Source organism: Megascapheus bottae, chromosome 32 (assembly GCF_031878675.1).
Source record: "Megascapheus bottae isolate mThoBot1 chromosome 32, mThoBot2.hap1, whole genome shotgun sequence".
Classification (NCBI taxonomy): domain Eukaryota; kingdom Metazoa; phylum Chordata; class Mammalia; order Rodentia; family Geomyidae; genus Megascapheus; species Megascapheus bottae.
In genome coordinates, this window is record NC_143540.1 from 5,127,558 (window position 1) to 5,144,910 (window position 17,353).

At 42.6% G+C, this 17,353-nt stretch overlaps 1 protein-coding gene across 2 annotated transcripts in view; it reads left to right on the plus strand.

The window, feature by feature from the left end:
- The first annotated feature begins 433 nt into the window (after positions 1 to 433).
- Positions 434 to 17,353, plus strand: part of Ryk (receptor like tyrosine kinase) — a 53,305-nt gene continuing 36,385 nt past the window's right edge. For both annotated transcript variants that reach the window (XM_090323617.1, XM_090323619.1), the window contains exons 1-2: positions 434 to 949; positions 16,556 to 16,677. In XM_090323617.1, coding sequence (XP_090179743.1) covers positions 658 to 949; positions 16,556 to 16,677 — 414 coding nt within the window. In that variant the 5' untranslated portion in view covers positions 434 to 657. The remainder of the gene's footprint in view (positions 950 to 16,555; positions 16,678 to 17,353) is intronic.

Consider the following 17,353-nt stretch of genomic DNA (forward strand, 5'->3'; position numbering starts at 1 on the left):
TTCCACCCTTCCCCCCCCGCCCCCCCCCCCCGCCCTCCTCCCCACTTCCCCACCCCGAGCGTCCGGGACCTGAGCGGCGCCCACCTCAGCCGCAGGCCTCACCGAGACCTCTCTGACAGACCCACGAGGGGTGGGGGAGAGGCGCCCAGCAAGCTGGCGACACGGCGGCGACCACAGGGACCGGCATAAAAGAAGGTGCCACCACGTCCGCGCCTCACCGGGCCGGTGTCACTTCAACCCTGGGCGGGCGGCCTCGAGACGCCGACCAGAACCCGGGCGGTTCGGGAAGGTGCGCGTCCGGGCGAGCGGCGCATGCGTGCGCGTTCCCGAGCCTCTAAGGCCGTACGCACGTACGTGCGTCCCCCCCCCGCCCTCCGGGGGGGGGGGAGGCATCGAGCACGCGCACGTGCGCGCGCCACCAGTAGACGATGCCGCCTGAGAGGAGGAGGAGAAGGAGGAGGAGACGGCGGCTGCGGCGGCGGCGCGCTCTGACGGTCTGAAGCGGGGTGGTGGCTGGTTGCCACGGGCCGGCGGCGCGATGAGTTGGGTGGCCGCCCCCGGCTCGGGGCTGTGAGGGTCTCGGAGCCGGGGGTGGGTAACGGCAACGCAACAGGTCACCGGCTTTTCGTCCGGGGAGCGGCGGCGGCGGCGGCGGCGATGGTGGGAACGGCGGCCGCCGCCATGCGCGAGGAGGAATCGCGGCCGGGTCCGGGTTACCTCCCTCGGGCTCGCGGCCTGAGAACCCCGCGGCCGCCGCCGCCGCTGGTGCTGCTGCTGCTGCTCCTCACGCTGCTGCCCGCGCCCGCAGCCGTCGTCGCCGCTGCCGCCGCCGCCGCCGCTGCCGCCGCCGCCGCCGCCCAGGCTCTGAGGCCTCCGGGGCTGCCACCCGGCTCCGCGGGGCCCAGCGTGAGCCTCTACCTGAGCGAGGACGAGGTGCGCCGGCTCATCGGTGAGTGTGTGTGTGTGTGTGTGTGTGTGCGGGGCGGGGTGGGGGGGAGCCGGGGCTGGGGCCCGGGGGTCGGGCGTTTGGGGCCGGGCCGCGCTACTCCCGACTCCCCCTCTTCTTCCCTCCCCCCCCCACCACCATCCCGGACACCTCCGCCCCACAGTTCGGGGGGTCACAGCGGGCCCCGACCTCCACTTGCGGTGCTGGGGACGTGGTGCGTCCGCCCCCCTCCTCCCCCCTTTAACCCTCAGTCCTCGTCCCGCCCCCGCCCCCGTCCCTTTGCTCCATCCAGATCAGCTTCCCTCCACCGTCCCGGGCCACTCTTCGCCGCCCCAAGGCGCCCCCACTCCGCCTCCCTGTCCCCCCCCCCACCCCCACCCCACCCCGAGCCTTCTCCCGAGGACCCGGATTCCCAGCTCCCGTCCTGACTCGCACACAACTTTTCTTCCATAAGTTTTTTTTTGTTGTTGTTATTTTCTTTTTTTTATCTCCATCCTCCACAGCCGCCTGTCACTATCCAGGGCCTCCAGAGTGTGCAGACAACTTTTTTATAAAGTTTTTTTTTTATTTTAGATTTTTATTTATTTTTTTTTTTGCAAAGCCTTCACTCTGTTTGATTTTTGTTGTTGTTTTGTTCTTGTTTTATGTTTTTGTATTTTTTTTTTTTTTTTGCATAGCCCTAGGTAGGGGGCCATGCTTCAAGTGTTCATTCATAGGATGATTCCGGTTACGTACTTGTAAAATTATTTTACCATAGTGGTATTATCTTTAAATAGTTCTTTATACATTTACTTTACTTGGGTTTTTTTGTTTTTATTTTTTTCGATTGGTCTTTAAATAGTTGTCCAGAAGGGTCGCAGTTCATCCAGTCAGTTTTATGTGGATGTTTGATGGATATGAGTGGATACTTTTTTTTTTTTTTTTTTTTGCCAGTCCTGAGGTTTGAACTCAGGGCCTGGGCATTGTCCTGGAACTTTCTCAGAGCCATAGCACCACTTCCAGCTTTGCAAGCACTCTATAGGAGGCCAAAGTCCTGGCCCTGGTTGGGTACTTTCATAAAAAAAACAAAGAGGAAAGGTTGGAAGGGTATTAAATGTTAGTGCAAACTCCATATCTTGGGACTAACATGCATATTTATTTATTTATTATTGTGCTGATCTTGGGGATTGAACTCAGGGCCTGGGTACTGTCCTTTAATGTGCTCACTCGCTCTCGCGCGCGCGCGCGCGCGCTCTCTCTCTCTCTCTCTCTCTCTCTCTCTCTCTCTCTCTCTCTCTCTCTCTCTCTCTCCTTTTTTTTTTTTTGCCGGAGACTAACCCTCTACTACTTGAATCACAACTAGATCTCTTGCATTTTGGTGGTTAATTGGAGATGAGTCTCTTGGACTACCTTGCCTAGGTTGGCTTTGACGCTCCATCCTCAGATTTCAGCCTCCTTAGTAGCTAGAATTACAGGCATGAGCCACCATTGCTCAACTTTATTATTGTTGTTGTTATTATTATTATTATTATTGGTGGTTGTGGGGCTTGAACTCAGCCTAGGTGCTGTCTGAGCTCTTCAGTTTAAGGTACCGCTCTACCCGTTGAGTGGTTAATTGGCGATGAGAGTCTTTGGGTCTCTAGTGTCTGGGCTGGCTTTGAACCGCAATCCTCAGATTTCAGTCTCCTGAGTAGCTACGATTACAGGCATGAGCCACTGTGCTTGGCCCAACTTATTTTTTTTAATATATTTTTATTATCATTAAGTAGGGGAACATAGGAATTGATATTAGTGTCACCCCTTCCCTGACCTTTTTTTTTAACTTTGTAGGCTATGCATTGAATTTTAAAGCATATATTTATTTATTTTTTATTGTAATGTATACAGGAGTTACAGTTATATTCGCCAGGTAGTAGGTACATTACTTCTCATACATTGATACCCCTTCTTATGTTTTTGCCCCCATTTCCCTCCCTGTAAAGCATATATTTAAACAGCAAACAAATCTCAAAATAGCAGGTCTTCGAGCTTCTACACAGTACTTTTTTTTTTTTTGGCATTTGTCATAGGCCTTGGGAAAGAACTTGGCATTGGGTCCCTCGTTGATTCTCTTTGCCTTTGTTGTTTGGGAAAATAATGTGAGAAATGACAGATTTGGTGAAAGGCCTGACATCCTCTCCCCCATGATAGTCAGACCTAGACATTGAATTCCTTCTGTGCACTATGCAGCTTTCAGTTCATCTCATTTTAGGGTTTAATACTTCTTGAGTATGTGAGGAGAGAGTTATTCTCTTAAGCGTTCCATTACCTGTGGGTTTTACTTTGTAGCTCCCCCCCCCCCCTTTAAGGTCTGAGATCAACTCAGTGTTGACATGGAATTGCTTTTAGCAGACTGTTTGGATGTTGATATATATATATATATATATATATATATATATATATATATATGGGTTTGTAGTCTTTAACCAAAGAATTCAGTGTTTTTGTAATGTGCCCTTCATAATCCTCTTTTTAGTGTAGCTGAATTTAGTCTAGCAGAATTGAAACTGCAAATTGGGTTAGTCCTGGAACATAAGACTAAATCATATTAAAATATCAATATATTATGCATACTTCTATCAAGATTTTTTTGGTGAAAAGAATTTATATAATTTGTAATATTTATGTAGATTTCTTCTCTGTTCTCAGTCAAGGGCAGAACGGAAGACATCTAAAGACTGACATTGATTGATTTCTTCTAAATACTTGCTCCTGTCAGGACTGGGAGTTTGGCCTAGTGGTTAAAGTGCTTGCCTAGCATGCATGAAGACCCGGGTTCGATTCCTCGGTACCACATACATAGAAAAAAGCTGGAAGTGGTGCTGAGGCTCAAGTGGTAGAGCTCTAGCCTTGAGAAAGTCCAAGGACAGTGCTCAGGCCCTGAGCTCAAGCCCAGGACTGGCAAAAAAAAAAAAAAAAAAAATATATATATATATATATATTAAATACTTGCTCCTGTGTACTTCACTAGTGACCCAGTGGGACAGATCTATTCTCATTTTAGAGATGAGAAAAGTGATGCTTTAACTTATTTAAGGTCACATAGTTCATTCATTCAGTCAGTCTATCTGTCTATGAAATACATATGTATACATGAAAATTTTGGCACAGGCTGCTGACCAAAGTTTATTGCCTGTAATAAAATATTGTGCATAGAGAAGTTTGATTATGGCATGGTGGAGAAACCGTCATTTTTAATTAATGCTTAAAATGATGTCCTTGTAAACCAGGAACTGATTTTCTTAGCAGTGTTTATAGCAGAGGAAGCTCCTGATTGATGACAATTCAGTGGGTCTGTTGTCTCCCTGAGCTGCTGCCTCCACTGCTGGAATAAAGGATCCTAGAAGTACTTTCTGTTTTGCACAATCGAGGCCTTCTGTTACCATGGGCATCTCCAGTCTCCATACAGCCCCACCAGTTCCTATCTTTCTAACCTCCATCTCTCTTCTTCCTTCTACCTTTAAAGGACTTTCAGGATCCCACTGGGAAGAGAACAGCAAGTGGTGCTTCTTGAGTACTTGTGCATCTCCCTCAGTCCTCAGAATGTGCTTTTCCCTGGGAGCTATTATGGTGCTTAAGACTACTTGAAATAGTGCTCTTGAACAGTATTTCTTAAATTCCTTACGAGTTAAATGCCTTTTGAAAGCTGGTACAAAAATTAACCATCATTTTATATGTCTTAAGACAGTAAATTTAGAATTCCAAGTAAGAAACTTGTAAGTTGATAGTGATAGCTTTATACATTGAAAGAATTGTGCCTGATATGAGAAGTTGTTTAAATCTAATAATACATGAAACACACACACACACACCACACAAATAATACTAGAGTCTTAAAACAGCAACAAAAACTAGTAACCTTCCTTTGGCTTCTACATCCTCCAGGCTCTGCTTTCCAGGGATTGTTGCTATCTCCACTATTCTGTTTATATTTTCTCCCTTTTTCTTATATTTCTAAACTAATGAAAAATAAACATTCGGCTTCTTAGTGTCAAATGGAGCTCTTAATTCCTTTTCTCCCTCTCTCCCTTCCTTACTCTATCTTTTCTCTTTTCCTTTTCTTTCTTCTTTCTTTGTTTCTTTGTTTCTGTGTATATGTGTATGTGTATATATGTGTAAGTGAGTGTGTGTTGGGGCTTGAACTTCCTGTTTTCTAGAGGTTAATTGGAGATAAGAGTCTCAGGTCTTTTTGTGTTCAGGCTGGCTTTGAACCTCGATCCTCAGATCTCAGCCTCTTGAGTAGCTAAGATTACAGGCATGAGCCACTGTGCCCAGCTGTTCTCTCTTTTTCTTTCTTTTTGTGCGGTTTCTTAGAGATAAGAGTCTCACAGACTTTCCTGCCCAGGGTGGCTTCAGCCCATGATCCTCGGATCTCAGCCTCCAGAGTAGCTAGAATTATAAACATGAGCCGCTAGGGCCTGACTTTTATCCTCTTTTAAAAATGTAGCCTATTTATTTTTACTTTTAAAAGAAAAATCTATTTTTTTTTCTCTTGCCAGTCTTGGGGCTTGAACTCAGGGCCTGGGTGCTGTCCCTGAGCTTCCTTTGCACAAAGCTAGCACTCTACCACTTGAGCCACAGCACCACTTCTTGCTTTTTCTGAGTAGTTTTTTGAAGATAAGATGTCTCATGGACTTTTTTGCCTAGGCTGGCTTCAAACCATTATCCTCAAATCTCAGCCTAGTTCCTGAGTAGCTAGGATTACAGGTGTAACCACTGATCCTTGGCTAAAAATTATCTTCAAGTAAATGCACAGTGGGGTTTCAATTATTCTTGTCAGTTCACGAATACAGTGCATCTTGATCAGTGTCATCCATTGTTCTCCCTCATCTTTCCTTTACCTCTTTTTTTTTCTGCCAGTCCTGGGCTTGAACTCAGAGCCTGAACACTGTCCTTGGACTTTTCTCAAGGCTAGAGCTCTACCAGTTGAGCCTCAGCACCACTTCCGGCTTTTTTCTATATATGTGCTACCGAGGAATTGAACCCGGGTCTTCGTGCATGCTAGGCAAGCACTCTACCACTAGGCCAAACTCCCGGCCCCTCCTTTACCTCTTTTTTATCCTTTTTTTTTTTTTGTTGTTTCATTCCAGTTTATTCTTACCATTTCACTACATTGATTGGAAGACTCTAGGGAAAAGACAAAGAAATAGGGCCATTTTTCTACTTTGCCCACTCTGTCAAAATCAGAAAAAGTCTACTTGACCTCAAATTCTATTAATATAGTATTGGTCAGAGTCAGGTAAAACTTCCAAGTTTAAGAGCAGCTAGAATAGGTGCAAGTCCTGGTCTCAGCGGTCATGACTGTACAACAAGAAGTAGAGTGCTTGGGTAAAGTGATTATGTGCATTGCACTGGGAGACCTAGGTTGGTCATGTAGTTTCTTTACTTTCCTGCTGAGCATTGGCCCACACCCTACCTCTTCAAAGAGGTAAGCCACTCTTCTGTAACTTTGGAAGAAAACAGAGAGGAAATAAGTATCATAGTGGCTATGGTTGCTTCAAGGCAGGTGGGCATGCAGGGATGAGCTGGCCATCATCTCTTTCCTACCGTGACTGACATGCATGTTTGTACTAATACTTTTTCTACACATGTATCTTCAATCTAGTAAGGCTTTTTTTTTTTTTAAAGGCACCTGCTATCTTTATTTGTTTTTATTTATTTTTTTGTTTGCCAGTCCTGGGCTTGGGCTCAGGGCCTGAGCACTCTCCTTGGACTTTCTCAAGGCTAGCTCTCTACCACTTGAGCCTTAGCACCACTTCCGGCTTTTTTCTATGTATGTGGTACCAAGGAATCGAACCCGGGTTTTCGTGCATGCTAGGCAAGCACTTTAACCACTAGGCCAAACTCCTGGCCCTAAGTAAGGCTTTTTTTATACAGAATAACAAGAAACTCCCAGTGGTTGCTGGTTATGTTCTCTTAGCAGCTGGTCGTGGTCTTTTTTACACCATTTTTTACCTCAGACCTGTTTTCACGGCTCAAGGAGCTCTACCCCGACACAACAACACTCCAGCCCACCAACCAGAAGTTACAGCCAACATTGCTGATTTTCACAAACAGGACTTTGGGTCCATTGGCACTGCCAGTGATAGTAAGCTGTTTCCTGGGAAGAAGAGGAAGTTCTCCACAAATCTGTTTGAGCACGTGCAAGTGGCATTTCAAAGGAGTCCCATACGCATGGAGTCCATCAGCCAGTAGGATAAGCAAAGATGCCTTGACATTCCAGGGCTGTTCAAATCCAATTCTGGTGCTTAGGAGCAGGGACCCATGCTGAGGCCCAAGGGCAAAAAGCCCCACTTCCTTTAATGGAGCAGCTTTGACCCTGATGCTCCTAAGAATAATTCTAGGCTTTATTTTTTTTTTCTCCTTTTTTCTGTTGGCCTTGTGCTGGGTTTGTTTACAAAAGATGTGTTTTGTTTAACCAGATATTAAAAATGGAAAACTACTAACAATCACTTTGGATAACTTACATTTTCTTTTCCTATAAATACATTTTAGAAGAGTTATGCTTATTCATATCTTACTTAAAATCAGTTCATACTAGTTTACATTGTTGCTTCCCCAAAAAGTCAAGAAATAATAATTTGCAGTCAAACTAAGTAACACATATTATAATAGAAAATGGTGATTAAAAATGATTAGATTCCAGCTGGGTGCCTGTTACTCATGGCTGTAATCCTAGCTATTTAGAAGACTTGAGATCTGGAAAATTACAGTTCAAAGCTATTCTAGGCTCAAAAGTCAAGAGAGACTCATCTACCAAAATGTTCAACAAAAAGTTGTACCTGGGGTATAGCTTAAGCGGTAGTGTGCAGAGGATTGGAGTTCAGATTCTCGTACCACTGACCCCCTCCCTCCCCAGACCCCCAAAATATGATAGACTCCACCTGAGGCCGAGCAAGGTCCTGAGTTCAAACTCTGGTACCAGAAAAGGGAGGGGGAAGACTCCTTTCCTTGGGGGGATTAAAATGTCAAAGGGGGCCTTTGTAGTAGTAACACTGAAATGAGTTACATTGCTGATATGAATTACTGTAGGAATGATTACTTCTGACCACAATTGATAGAAGTAAGTTATTATAGGAATGATTTTTTTTTTTTGGCTGTTAAGTATTTTTGAGAGTGGGAAGAGAGAGTGGGAAGAGAACTTAATGAGTTCAGTTAAGGTATGGGTTGTAAGAAAGAAAATATTTGCATTTTATCTTGAAGGATGAGTTGGATGGGCAAAAGAGCACTTCAGAGAAAATGGCAAGAACAGAGGCATAGAAGTGTGGGAGCAGATGTGTATCAAGTCAAAGAGTTAGAAAATTAATGTGGTCAAATTGGGAAAAATTAGCAAGGCTAGGGAGTGCTAAAATGGAAAGCTGGGAAGTAGGTTGAGATTCGAGTAGGAGTTTGAACCTTGTCTCACAGGGCATGAAAGGCTGTTGAAGAATTTATAACAAGAGTGTACATACCTGGTTAGGACTGAGTATAGAAAAGATAACTTTGAACCAGTGAAAAAGGTATCCTGGAGACTGAAAAGCTGGGTCTGGGAAATGGGGTGGTCAGCCTTGAGATGATAGATAAGTAGGGTCACTTGGGGCAGTTGAAGGAGTGGGATGGATCTTTGAGGAATTTGCAGAGTTTGGAGAAGATTTAATGGAGAGAACTGAGGGCAGGAGCCCCAGGAATTCAGGTTTCAGATAGAGCCTTCTGTGATCAGAAGGACCCTTTTCTTTTAGGAGAAGTGCTCCAGGGAAAGAAAAATAAGATGAGCCATGTGTTTCTCTCCCCCCCCCCCCCCCTTTCCAGCTCCTCTGTTTCCTTTTAAATCTCTGGCCAAATGCTGGGTGAGGAAGCCGGGTGGGGGGAAGGTGTTCCCTGTGTTGACTGGACTAGCATAACCTGCCATGGGCCCAGATACAGGGCTGTAGGGGTTGAGAGTGGGGGAAGGTGTGGTGGAAGTGGGCTAGCCCCTGCAGCCAGTCCTTAACTTCAGGCATCTTGGATAGGATTGGTGGTATCCACACAGCATTAATTTGAGTCCCATGTGTTCTTCATTGGGAGAGCAGAACTGAGACATTGTGCAATTGTGGGTTTGAGGCTTTTTTTCCCCCCTTTCTTTCTTTTTTTTCCCTCTACGCATATGGGAGAAAGTTCTATCCAATTATGGCTAAACCTGTCCCCTGTGAGTCATATCCTATACCATATTAGTTCTGAAGGTGCTGCTTAAAATGATGCTTGGGTTTTAAACATCACTTTAGGAGCAAATGAAATGTGTATATTTGTTCAAGTACTCTAAATTGAGAAGATGTGCAGCATTACTTTTGGTGTTTTGATGAAATTATGCCAGTGTTCTGAAAAACCTTACCAGCTATGCATAGGAAAACATAACAAAAAACTTGTACATGAAACAGAACCATTAGCCATTCTGAAATTATATTAGAAATATACTTTTTTGTTATGCTTGCTATATGTGTTTTTTTTTTTTTTTTTTTTTTTTGTCAAGGGGCTTGGCCCATGGGGCTTGACTCAGGGGCTCTGTCCCTGAGTTTTTCTGCTAAAGTATAGCACTTTGAGCCACTGCTCCACTTCCAGTTTTCTAATGGTTAATTGGAGATAAAAGTCTCAGGGATTTCCTGCCCTGGCTGGCTTTAAACCTGCATTCTTAGCTTTCACCTTTCTGAGTAGCTAGGATTATAGGCATGAGCCATCAGCACCCAGTTTGTAAATATTTTCCAATTAAAATGTTATTAACCAACTTCCATTTGTATGTTCTTAACTTCCATTTGTGTAGGACTTCTGAAAATTATATATACCAAACAAATCTCTGTATATTGCTTGTATACTGAATGTGTTATGTTGTCCCCAGTATTGGAAATGATAAATAAATTTTGTTCTAGTCCTATATAAATTTAAAGTTGGAATGGAAAGCCCACAAATCAAGGAAGTGTGATAGAGGGGTCAGTTTGATCCAGATGCATTGTATGCATGTGTAGAAGATTCGCAGAGCCCCTTTTGTATAACTTAAAAAAAAAAAGAATACAGAAGTCTAATTAGGAATCACTTATAATTTACAGAAGACTAACACATCTTACTACATTCCACATGTTCTCTCTCACGAGCTGTGGGATTGACTTTTTTTTTTAAGTTGGCATCAACTTATTTACTTTATTTGTTCATTGTGCCGGTCCTGGGTCTTGAACCCAGAGCCTCGGCACTGTCCCTGAGCTTCTTTTGCTCAAAGTTAATAATCTACCACTTGAGCCACCAGTGCTACTTCTGGCTGTTTTTGTTTATGGGGCACTGAGGAATCGAATCCAGGGTTTCATACAAACTAGGCAAGCTCTCTACCACTAAGTCACATTCCCAGCCTTTAGCTTTTTTTTGTGTGTGTGTGTGGGTCATGGGGCTTGAACTCAGCCTGGGCACTATCCCTGAGCTCTTCAGCTCAAGGCTACCACCCTACCTCTGGGTCTGGGCGTTGTCCCTGAGCTCTTCACCTTAAGGGTACGGCACTACCCTTGAGCCAAGCCCTACTTCCGTTTTCTAGAGGTTAATTGTTGATGAGAGTCTCAGGTCCTTTTATGCCCGAGCAGGCTTTGAACTTCGATCCTCAGGTCTCAGCCTCCTGAGTAGCTAGGATTATAGGCATGAGCCACCTCGCCGGCAACTTTTTTTTTAAACAGATAAAACCAAGGCTTGAAAAATAAAATGACAGAATTTGATGGGATTTTAGATTCTGTAGATCTCCTGACTCCATAGTGCTTGCCTTCTTTATTGTGCAGCCTCTGAAAATTAGTAGAATATTATCTGAGGAGCTTAAATGAAATACAGGTTCCTGTGTACCTGAGAAATTAATTGATCTGAAATGATGTTCAGTGAATGAGTGAATGCTATGTGTAATTGATTGTGAGAGGACAGTTTTTCCACTTTGAACATCTCTGAAGTCTTATAGTCGGTGGTGAATCATCAGTTAATTGACCACTTCTTTTTCCTTAGTGTCACAAAAAATGAAAGTATACTTTAGAAAAAATATAATTTTGCATCATCAAAAGATAACATTGCAACAGAAGCTTAGAAATAAATTGCCATCTTTGCATGTTGCCATCTGTCTATGACTGCACTGCTATCTTTGAGAGTTGTAAAATTCACTGGAGATATTTATTATTTGCTGGTTAAAATGGCTATATAATAATGTTCTTGTATGATGGATGAGATAATTAGGAATCACCTGTAATTTACACAGAAGGAAGACTAACATCTTGTTATGTTCCAGGTAGCAATAGCAAATTACTCTTCATCTATACTGACTTACCCAAGTTATCAAATTTGGAAGGCTTTATTAAGACCCCTAATGAAAGTTTCTGTGTGTGACTGAGTTTTTTTTTTTTTTTTTTTTTTTTGCCAGTCCTGGGCTTGAGCTCAGGGCTTGAGCACTGTCTTTGGACTTTCTCAAGGCTAGCACTCTACCACTTGAGCCTCAGCACCACTTCCGGCTTTTTGCTATGTATGTGGGGTACCGAGGAGTCGAACCCCGGTCTTTGTGCATGCTAGGCAAGCACTCTACCACTAGGCCAAATTCCCGGCCTGTGTGACTGAGTTCTGCAGAAGCTGGGACCTGTATTCTGACCTCTTATATCTCTGAGGAGTCCTGTGAAAAGAACATGCTTATAAATATTCTATTTCTGTTTTAAATAAGTGTTTTTTGAAAGTGTATTCATTGTTGAGTGTGTAACTCACTGGTAAAAATACTTGGCTAGCATGGCATGTGCATGAGACTTTGGGTTTGAGCCCCAGTGTAGGAGGGGATGTGGGATAAAATGTATTTATTTATTTATTTATTTTTTGCCAGTCCTGGGGCTTGAGTACTTGGGTTTTCTCAAGGCTAGAGCTCTACCACTTGAGCCACAGCACCATTTCCGGTTTTTCTACGTATATGGTACGGAGGGCTCAAACCCTGGTCTTCATGCTGCTAGGCCACCACTCTACCACTAGGCCAAACTCCTGGCCCACATTATGAATTTTATTCTGCTGGTGCTGAATATTTTTGTATTCTTATAAATATTACGTTTTCCTTTAGAGGCAGTTAAATTATTTAGAAATAATTTGACTTGTTGCATGGGACAGGAACAGTGCTCAATGTAGGGCTAATTATTCCCCATTACTGAGTCAAGACTCTTATGTACTTTCCCTGATGAACTGTGAAGTCTGGCTGTTGGGAATGGCTCCAAGTTTTCTAAGTGCTAGGCACTGTGTGCTTTTATCTTTTCTCTGTCTGTGTATCATTTTCTTATATTTCTGATTAGTTCTCAGCTGAATACTGGAGGGCAGCCATGTGCAGTTCTTGAATGTCTCTCTGTAAAGCTCTCCTTTTTGATAATTCGTTCTGCATATTCCAGCTGTCTTTCTGGACTTTAACCTTTGTTTTCTTAGTTTCTTAGCTCTGCAAATGTAGAGCTACTTTCAGGAATCATTGTTTCTTACCTAATACTCAGTGTTATAAAATGGTATTTCACATAGTTTTGTTTTGGTATTTTTTTTTGTTTATTTTATTATTTATTTAATCTTGCTGGTCCCGGGGCTTGAATGCAGGGCTTGAGCATTGTCCTTGGGTTTTCTCAAGGCTAGAGCTCTACCACTTGAGCAACAGCACTACTTCTAGCTTTTTCTATGTATGTGGTACAGTAGAGTCACACCCAGGGCCTCATGCATGCTAGGCAAACACTCTACCACTAGGCCAAACTCCCGACCTTTTTTTGGTTGTTTTAAATAAGAGGGTTAATCTGTCAAAAATAACCAAGAATTGTATATATTATTTATTCATCTTCCCTAAAGTTTAATTCCTAAAACTGTTTGCTAAAGGAGAGAACTTAGTCCAACTTAAAGAAATAATGCTTAAGGTTTATATGTATATGTGCATATACTTGTGAGTATATAGTAGATAATATTATGTGGGGGAGTATTGGGTTTGGAATGTGCACATTGGAGTTTTATTTGTACCCCCTTCTGCTGTTTTTGGATTGGCATGTTATTAATGTTTGTGTTTATTTTTCACATATGTAAAATGGGATGCTCACCAGTCCAACAACTATGATGTTAATGAAGATGATGCATAATTTTCAAAATACTTTAGTCACTGGCTGGCATTTGCATATATTTGGATTGAAAACCAGTGTCTAAAATATTTTGGCAGCCTCTTTTTTGACCCAGACTAAGCCAAGCAGCTGCTTTACTTTTTGTGAAAAAAAAAAAAGTCTTATTTAATTGTGTTATTATTGCTAGAACAATGATGGCTTGAGGACTTAGGTAATTTTTGTTGTTGTTGTTGGCCATGGGGCTTGAACTCAGGGCCTAGGCAGTCTCTGATCTCTTTGTCTTGAGGCTAATACTCTACCACTTTGAGCCACAGTGCCACTTCCAGTTGTCTGGCAGTTAATTGGAGGTGAGTCTCACAGACTTTCCTGCCCAGTCTGGCTTTGAACCATGATCCTCAGATCTCAGCCTCCTGAGTAGCTAGGATTACAAGCGTGAGCCACCAGAGTTCAGCTCTTATGTGATTTTTTTTTTGGACTGTGAAGAAAGGATATTGCCTTCCTATAGTTTTAACATTCATAATTCCTTGCTTATGATGTTAAATATAAAATATCAGCAAACTTTCTAGGATAATCTGATTATAGCTAGATTTAGTGGACTTTAATTAGCTATCTTATTTCAATTTACTGTTTTCTGTGCATTAGAAGTATTTGAGATATGATAGTTTTTGTGTTTGTTTTTGCCAGTTCTGGGGCTTGAACTCAGGGCCTGGGCACTGTCTTTGAGCTTTTTCAAGGTTAGCACTCTACCACTTTAACCAAAGCACCATTTATGACTTTTTCTGTGTATATGGTTCCAAGGAGTTGAACCCAGGGCTTCATGAATGCTCAGCAAGTACTCTATTGCTAGGTTGTACTCTGGCCTCTAATAATTTATTTTTATTTAGCATTGACTGAAGTATATTTAGTGGTTTAATGCATACTCAGTGACTTTTTTTTCCTCTTCTGATTAAGGGCTCATGAGATTGTCTTGACTAAATGCAATTTTAGTTTTGACTGGTATATAGGAATTATGGATGATATCATAGAATAATTGTATGTTGGCTGACATTTGCAAACCACGATGATATCATAGAATAATAGATTTTTATGGTTAAGGAGGGACAACACCATCTGGCCTAAATCTTTTGTCTTACAGTTGAGAAAATTTGATGTCTAGAGAAGGCAGTTAAATAATTGATAGTCAAAGGACACTCAGCTACTTAATAGCAAAGCCAGGAAGAGAAGTCAGTACCTTGAACTCTTGCTTCAGTGCTGTCTCTGCATTATTCACTTTTGTTTCCCTAACTTAACTGATTCCTGACATTTTTTAACATACCATTTCCTTTAAACCCATGTTTGATGTAGTCCGGTTTTACTATCTGATAGCTGAATTTGAGTAGCTAGAAATACACTGAGGCCCTGGCTCAGTTAAGCAAAGCAGTGGGAAACATGTGAACAACTCCTTGAAATATATTTGTGAGGTGCTATAAAGCTAACTCTTTTCATAAAGGGAGATGGTTTGATGATTTGCATTGGCAAACAATAGATAAGGCTTTTTGGTTTTTTTGCTTTGCTAGTCTTGGGGCTTGAGTTAAGGGTCTGGGCACTGTCTCTGAGCTTCTTTTGCTCAAGGCTAGTGCTCTGTCACGTTGAGCCATTGCGCCACTTCAATTTTCTGCTGGTTAATTGAAGAAAAGAGTCTCAAGGACTTTCATGCACAGCCTGACTTTGAATCACAGTTCGTAGATCTCAGCCTCCTGGGTAGCTAGGATCATAGGCATGAGCCACCAGCATTAGGCCAGATGCTACTATGATTGGTTTTGATATTTCCTTTTTTCCAGTTTTCTGGTTCTAGTTTGTTCCCACTTTCTTTCATCTCCTGAATGTGTACTTTGTGAAGAGATGTATATTTGAGTATATGATGAGAAATATGGCATTCTGTACCTTCTAGTGTCAGTAGAATGGAAAAATGTGCTGTGGATAGCTGAGGTTTGTATGGAGGAAGGAGAGATCCATGGAAGCTGAAAGTTTGAAGGTTTTGGCTCATACTTAGGGTTTGTTTGTGTTTGTTGTTGTTGGGGTGTTTTGTTTTGTTTTTGGCCGGTGATAAGGCTTGAACTCTGGGCCTGGGCGCTGTCCCTGAGCTCTTCAGCTCAAGGCTTCCACCCTACCCCTTGAGCACCACTTCCAGTTTTCTAGGGGTTAATTGGAGATAAGAGTCTTTGGGTCTCTAGTGCCTAGGCTGACTTTGAATCTCCATCCTTAGATCTAACCTCCTGAGTAGCTAGGATTACAGGTGTGAGCGACCACACCGGCCACACTTAGGTTTTAATTAGGTCTCCCTTCCATTTTGAATCTCTCTTGCTAAATCTGAATCAACTTTGAAAGAAAGGCTGTTTCTTTGTACATACCACTCAGGCAAGCACTTTCTAGAAAACAGTGTCATGTTCCTCAGAAGATAGAGTGTCTACCCAAGTTCTGGTCCTGTATACCGATTCTTATAGTTAGCTACTTTTTTCTTTTTGGTCAGTCCTGGGGCTTAAACTCAAGACCTAGGCACTGTCCCTGAGCATCTTCTGCTCAAGGCTAGTGCTCTACCACTTGAGCTACAGTACTACTTTCAGTTTTTTCTGTTTATGTGGTACTGAGGAATTGAACCTAGGGCTTCATGCATGATAGTCAGACACTCTACCACTAAGCCACATTGTTGGCAAAGATTTTTTTTTTAAATCAGTTGTGGGGTTTGAACTCAAGGCCTGGGTATTGTCACTTAGGCTCTCTGTGTTCAATGATAATGCTCTACCACTTGAGCCACAGTGCCATTGGCAGAGCTACATTTTTTTTTAATTAAAGAATTTATTAACATTGATTTTTACATCATATTTCAAATGACAGGTTTAACAAACAAGTGTTCAAGAAGGGAATCTCTATATACAATCACTGGCACTTAGTTTTTAGAACTTAATCAAAATTAGGCAAAGGGTTTGTATGTCATAGATATATATTAGTTTATGAAATAAAACATTATGTCTATACAGTCATAGGTTTTTATGTCTATATAGTTATGTTTATATTTCCATTACCATGTCCACAGCATTGGGTATGCAAATATTGAGTCCTCGCTCTTGTACTCTTTGGATCTAATAGCCACATATTAAGGATACCATGCGCCTTTTGTACCTTAGGTCTTGACTTGTCTCACTCAACAAGATTCATTCTAGATTCATCCACTTCCCTGCGAATGCCATTATTTTATCTTGTCTGTTGGCTGTGTAGAATTCCATTGTATATATATATACCACATTTTCTGTATCCATTCATCCGCAGGGAGAGCTACTTTTTGAGTCCTAATTTCTTCATCTTTGTGGGTGGTAATAAAATACAGTGTCCCCCTGTTTTATAAGGTAGCACAGCACATGTGTGAGATGTTTGTGATGTACATGTGTACATCAATATTCTCTTCACTGTGTTTGAGGTACTGATTGTCTTATTTTGAGGATATTTAGGTGCTTAATTATTTTTCCCTATTTTGTTCTAGGTCTTGATGCAGAACTTTATTATGTGAGAAACGACCTTATTAGTCACTACGCTCTATCTTTTAACCTGCTAGTACCCAGTGAAACAAATTTCCTGCACTTCACTTGGCATGCGAAGTCCAAGGTAAGAGAGCTAGTGGTTGGCAGTTGCCATGACAGGGCCACACAGACCCCAGAGGCAAGGGCTGTATTTGACAGAAGGGTCAGTGGGTGGTATGCCCTTATAATACTTAGTCTTTCCAGATTTATATTTTAAATTTTGAGCCTCTAAAGTTCCTGTACTGTGTTTGGCACATACTTGATCTTTTTAGGTTTTGTTTTGTTTTGTGGGTCATGGGGCTTGAACTCAGCCTGGGCGCTGTCCCTCAGCTCTTCAGCTCAAGGCTAGTGCCCTACCCCTGGGCCTGGGCTGTGTCCTTGAGTTCTTCAGCTCAAGGCCATCACCCTACCCTTAAGCTAACCCCTGCTTCCTGTTTTCTAGAAGTTAATTGGAGATAAGAGTCTGGGGTCATTTAGTGCCTGGGCTGGCTTTGAACCTTGATCCTCAGATCTCAACCTCCTTAGCAGCTAGGATTACAGGAATGAGCCACTTGTGCCTGGCCTTTTTAGGGTTTTTTATGGAATTCGGATCTAGGCTGGGGAAAGGACAGTCAGATCTGATAATGACCCTATTGTTCGGGAGACCCCACCTGTGAGGAGATTTGAGGGATCTGGTACATGTTTTATAGTTGTGACATTCAAGGTGAAAGCAAAGTGCAGCAGATGAACCCGTTTGTCTGTACTGTGATGCTTTTTAACCT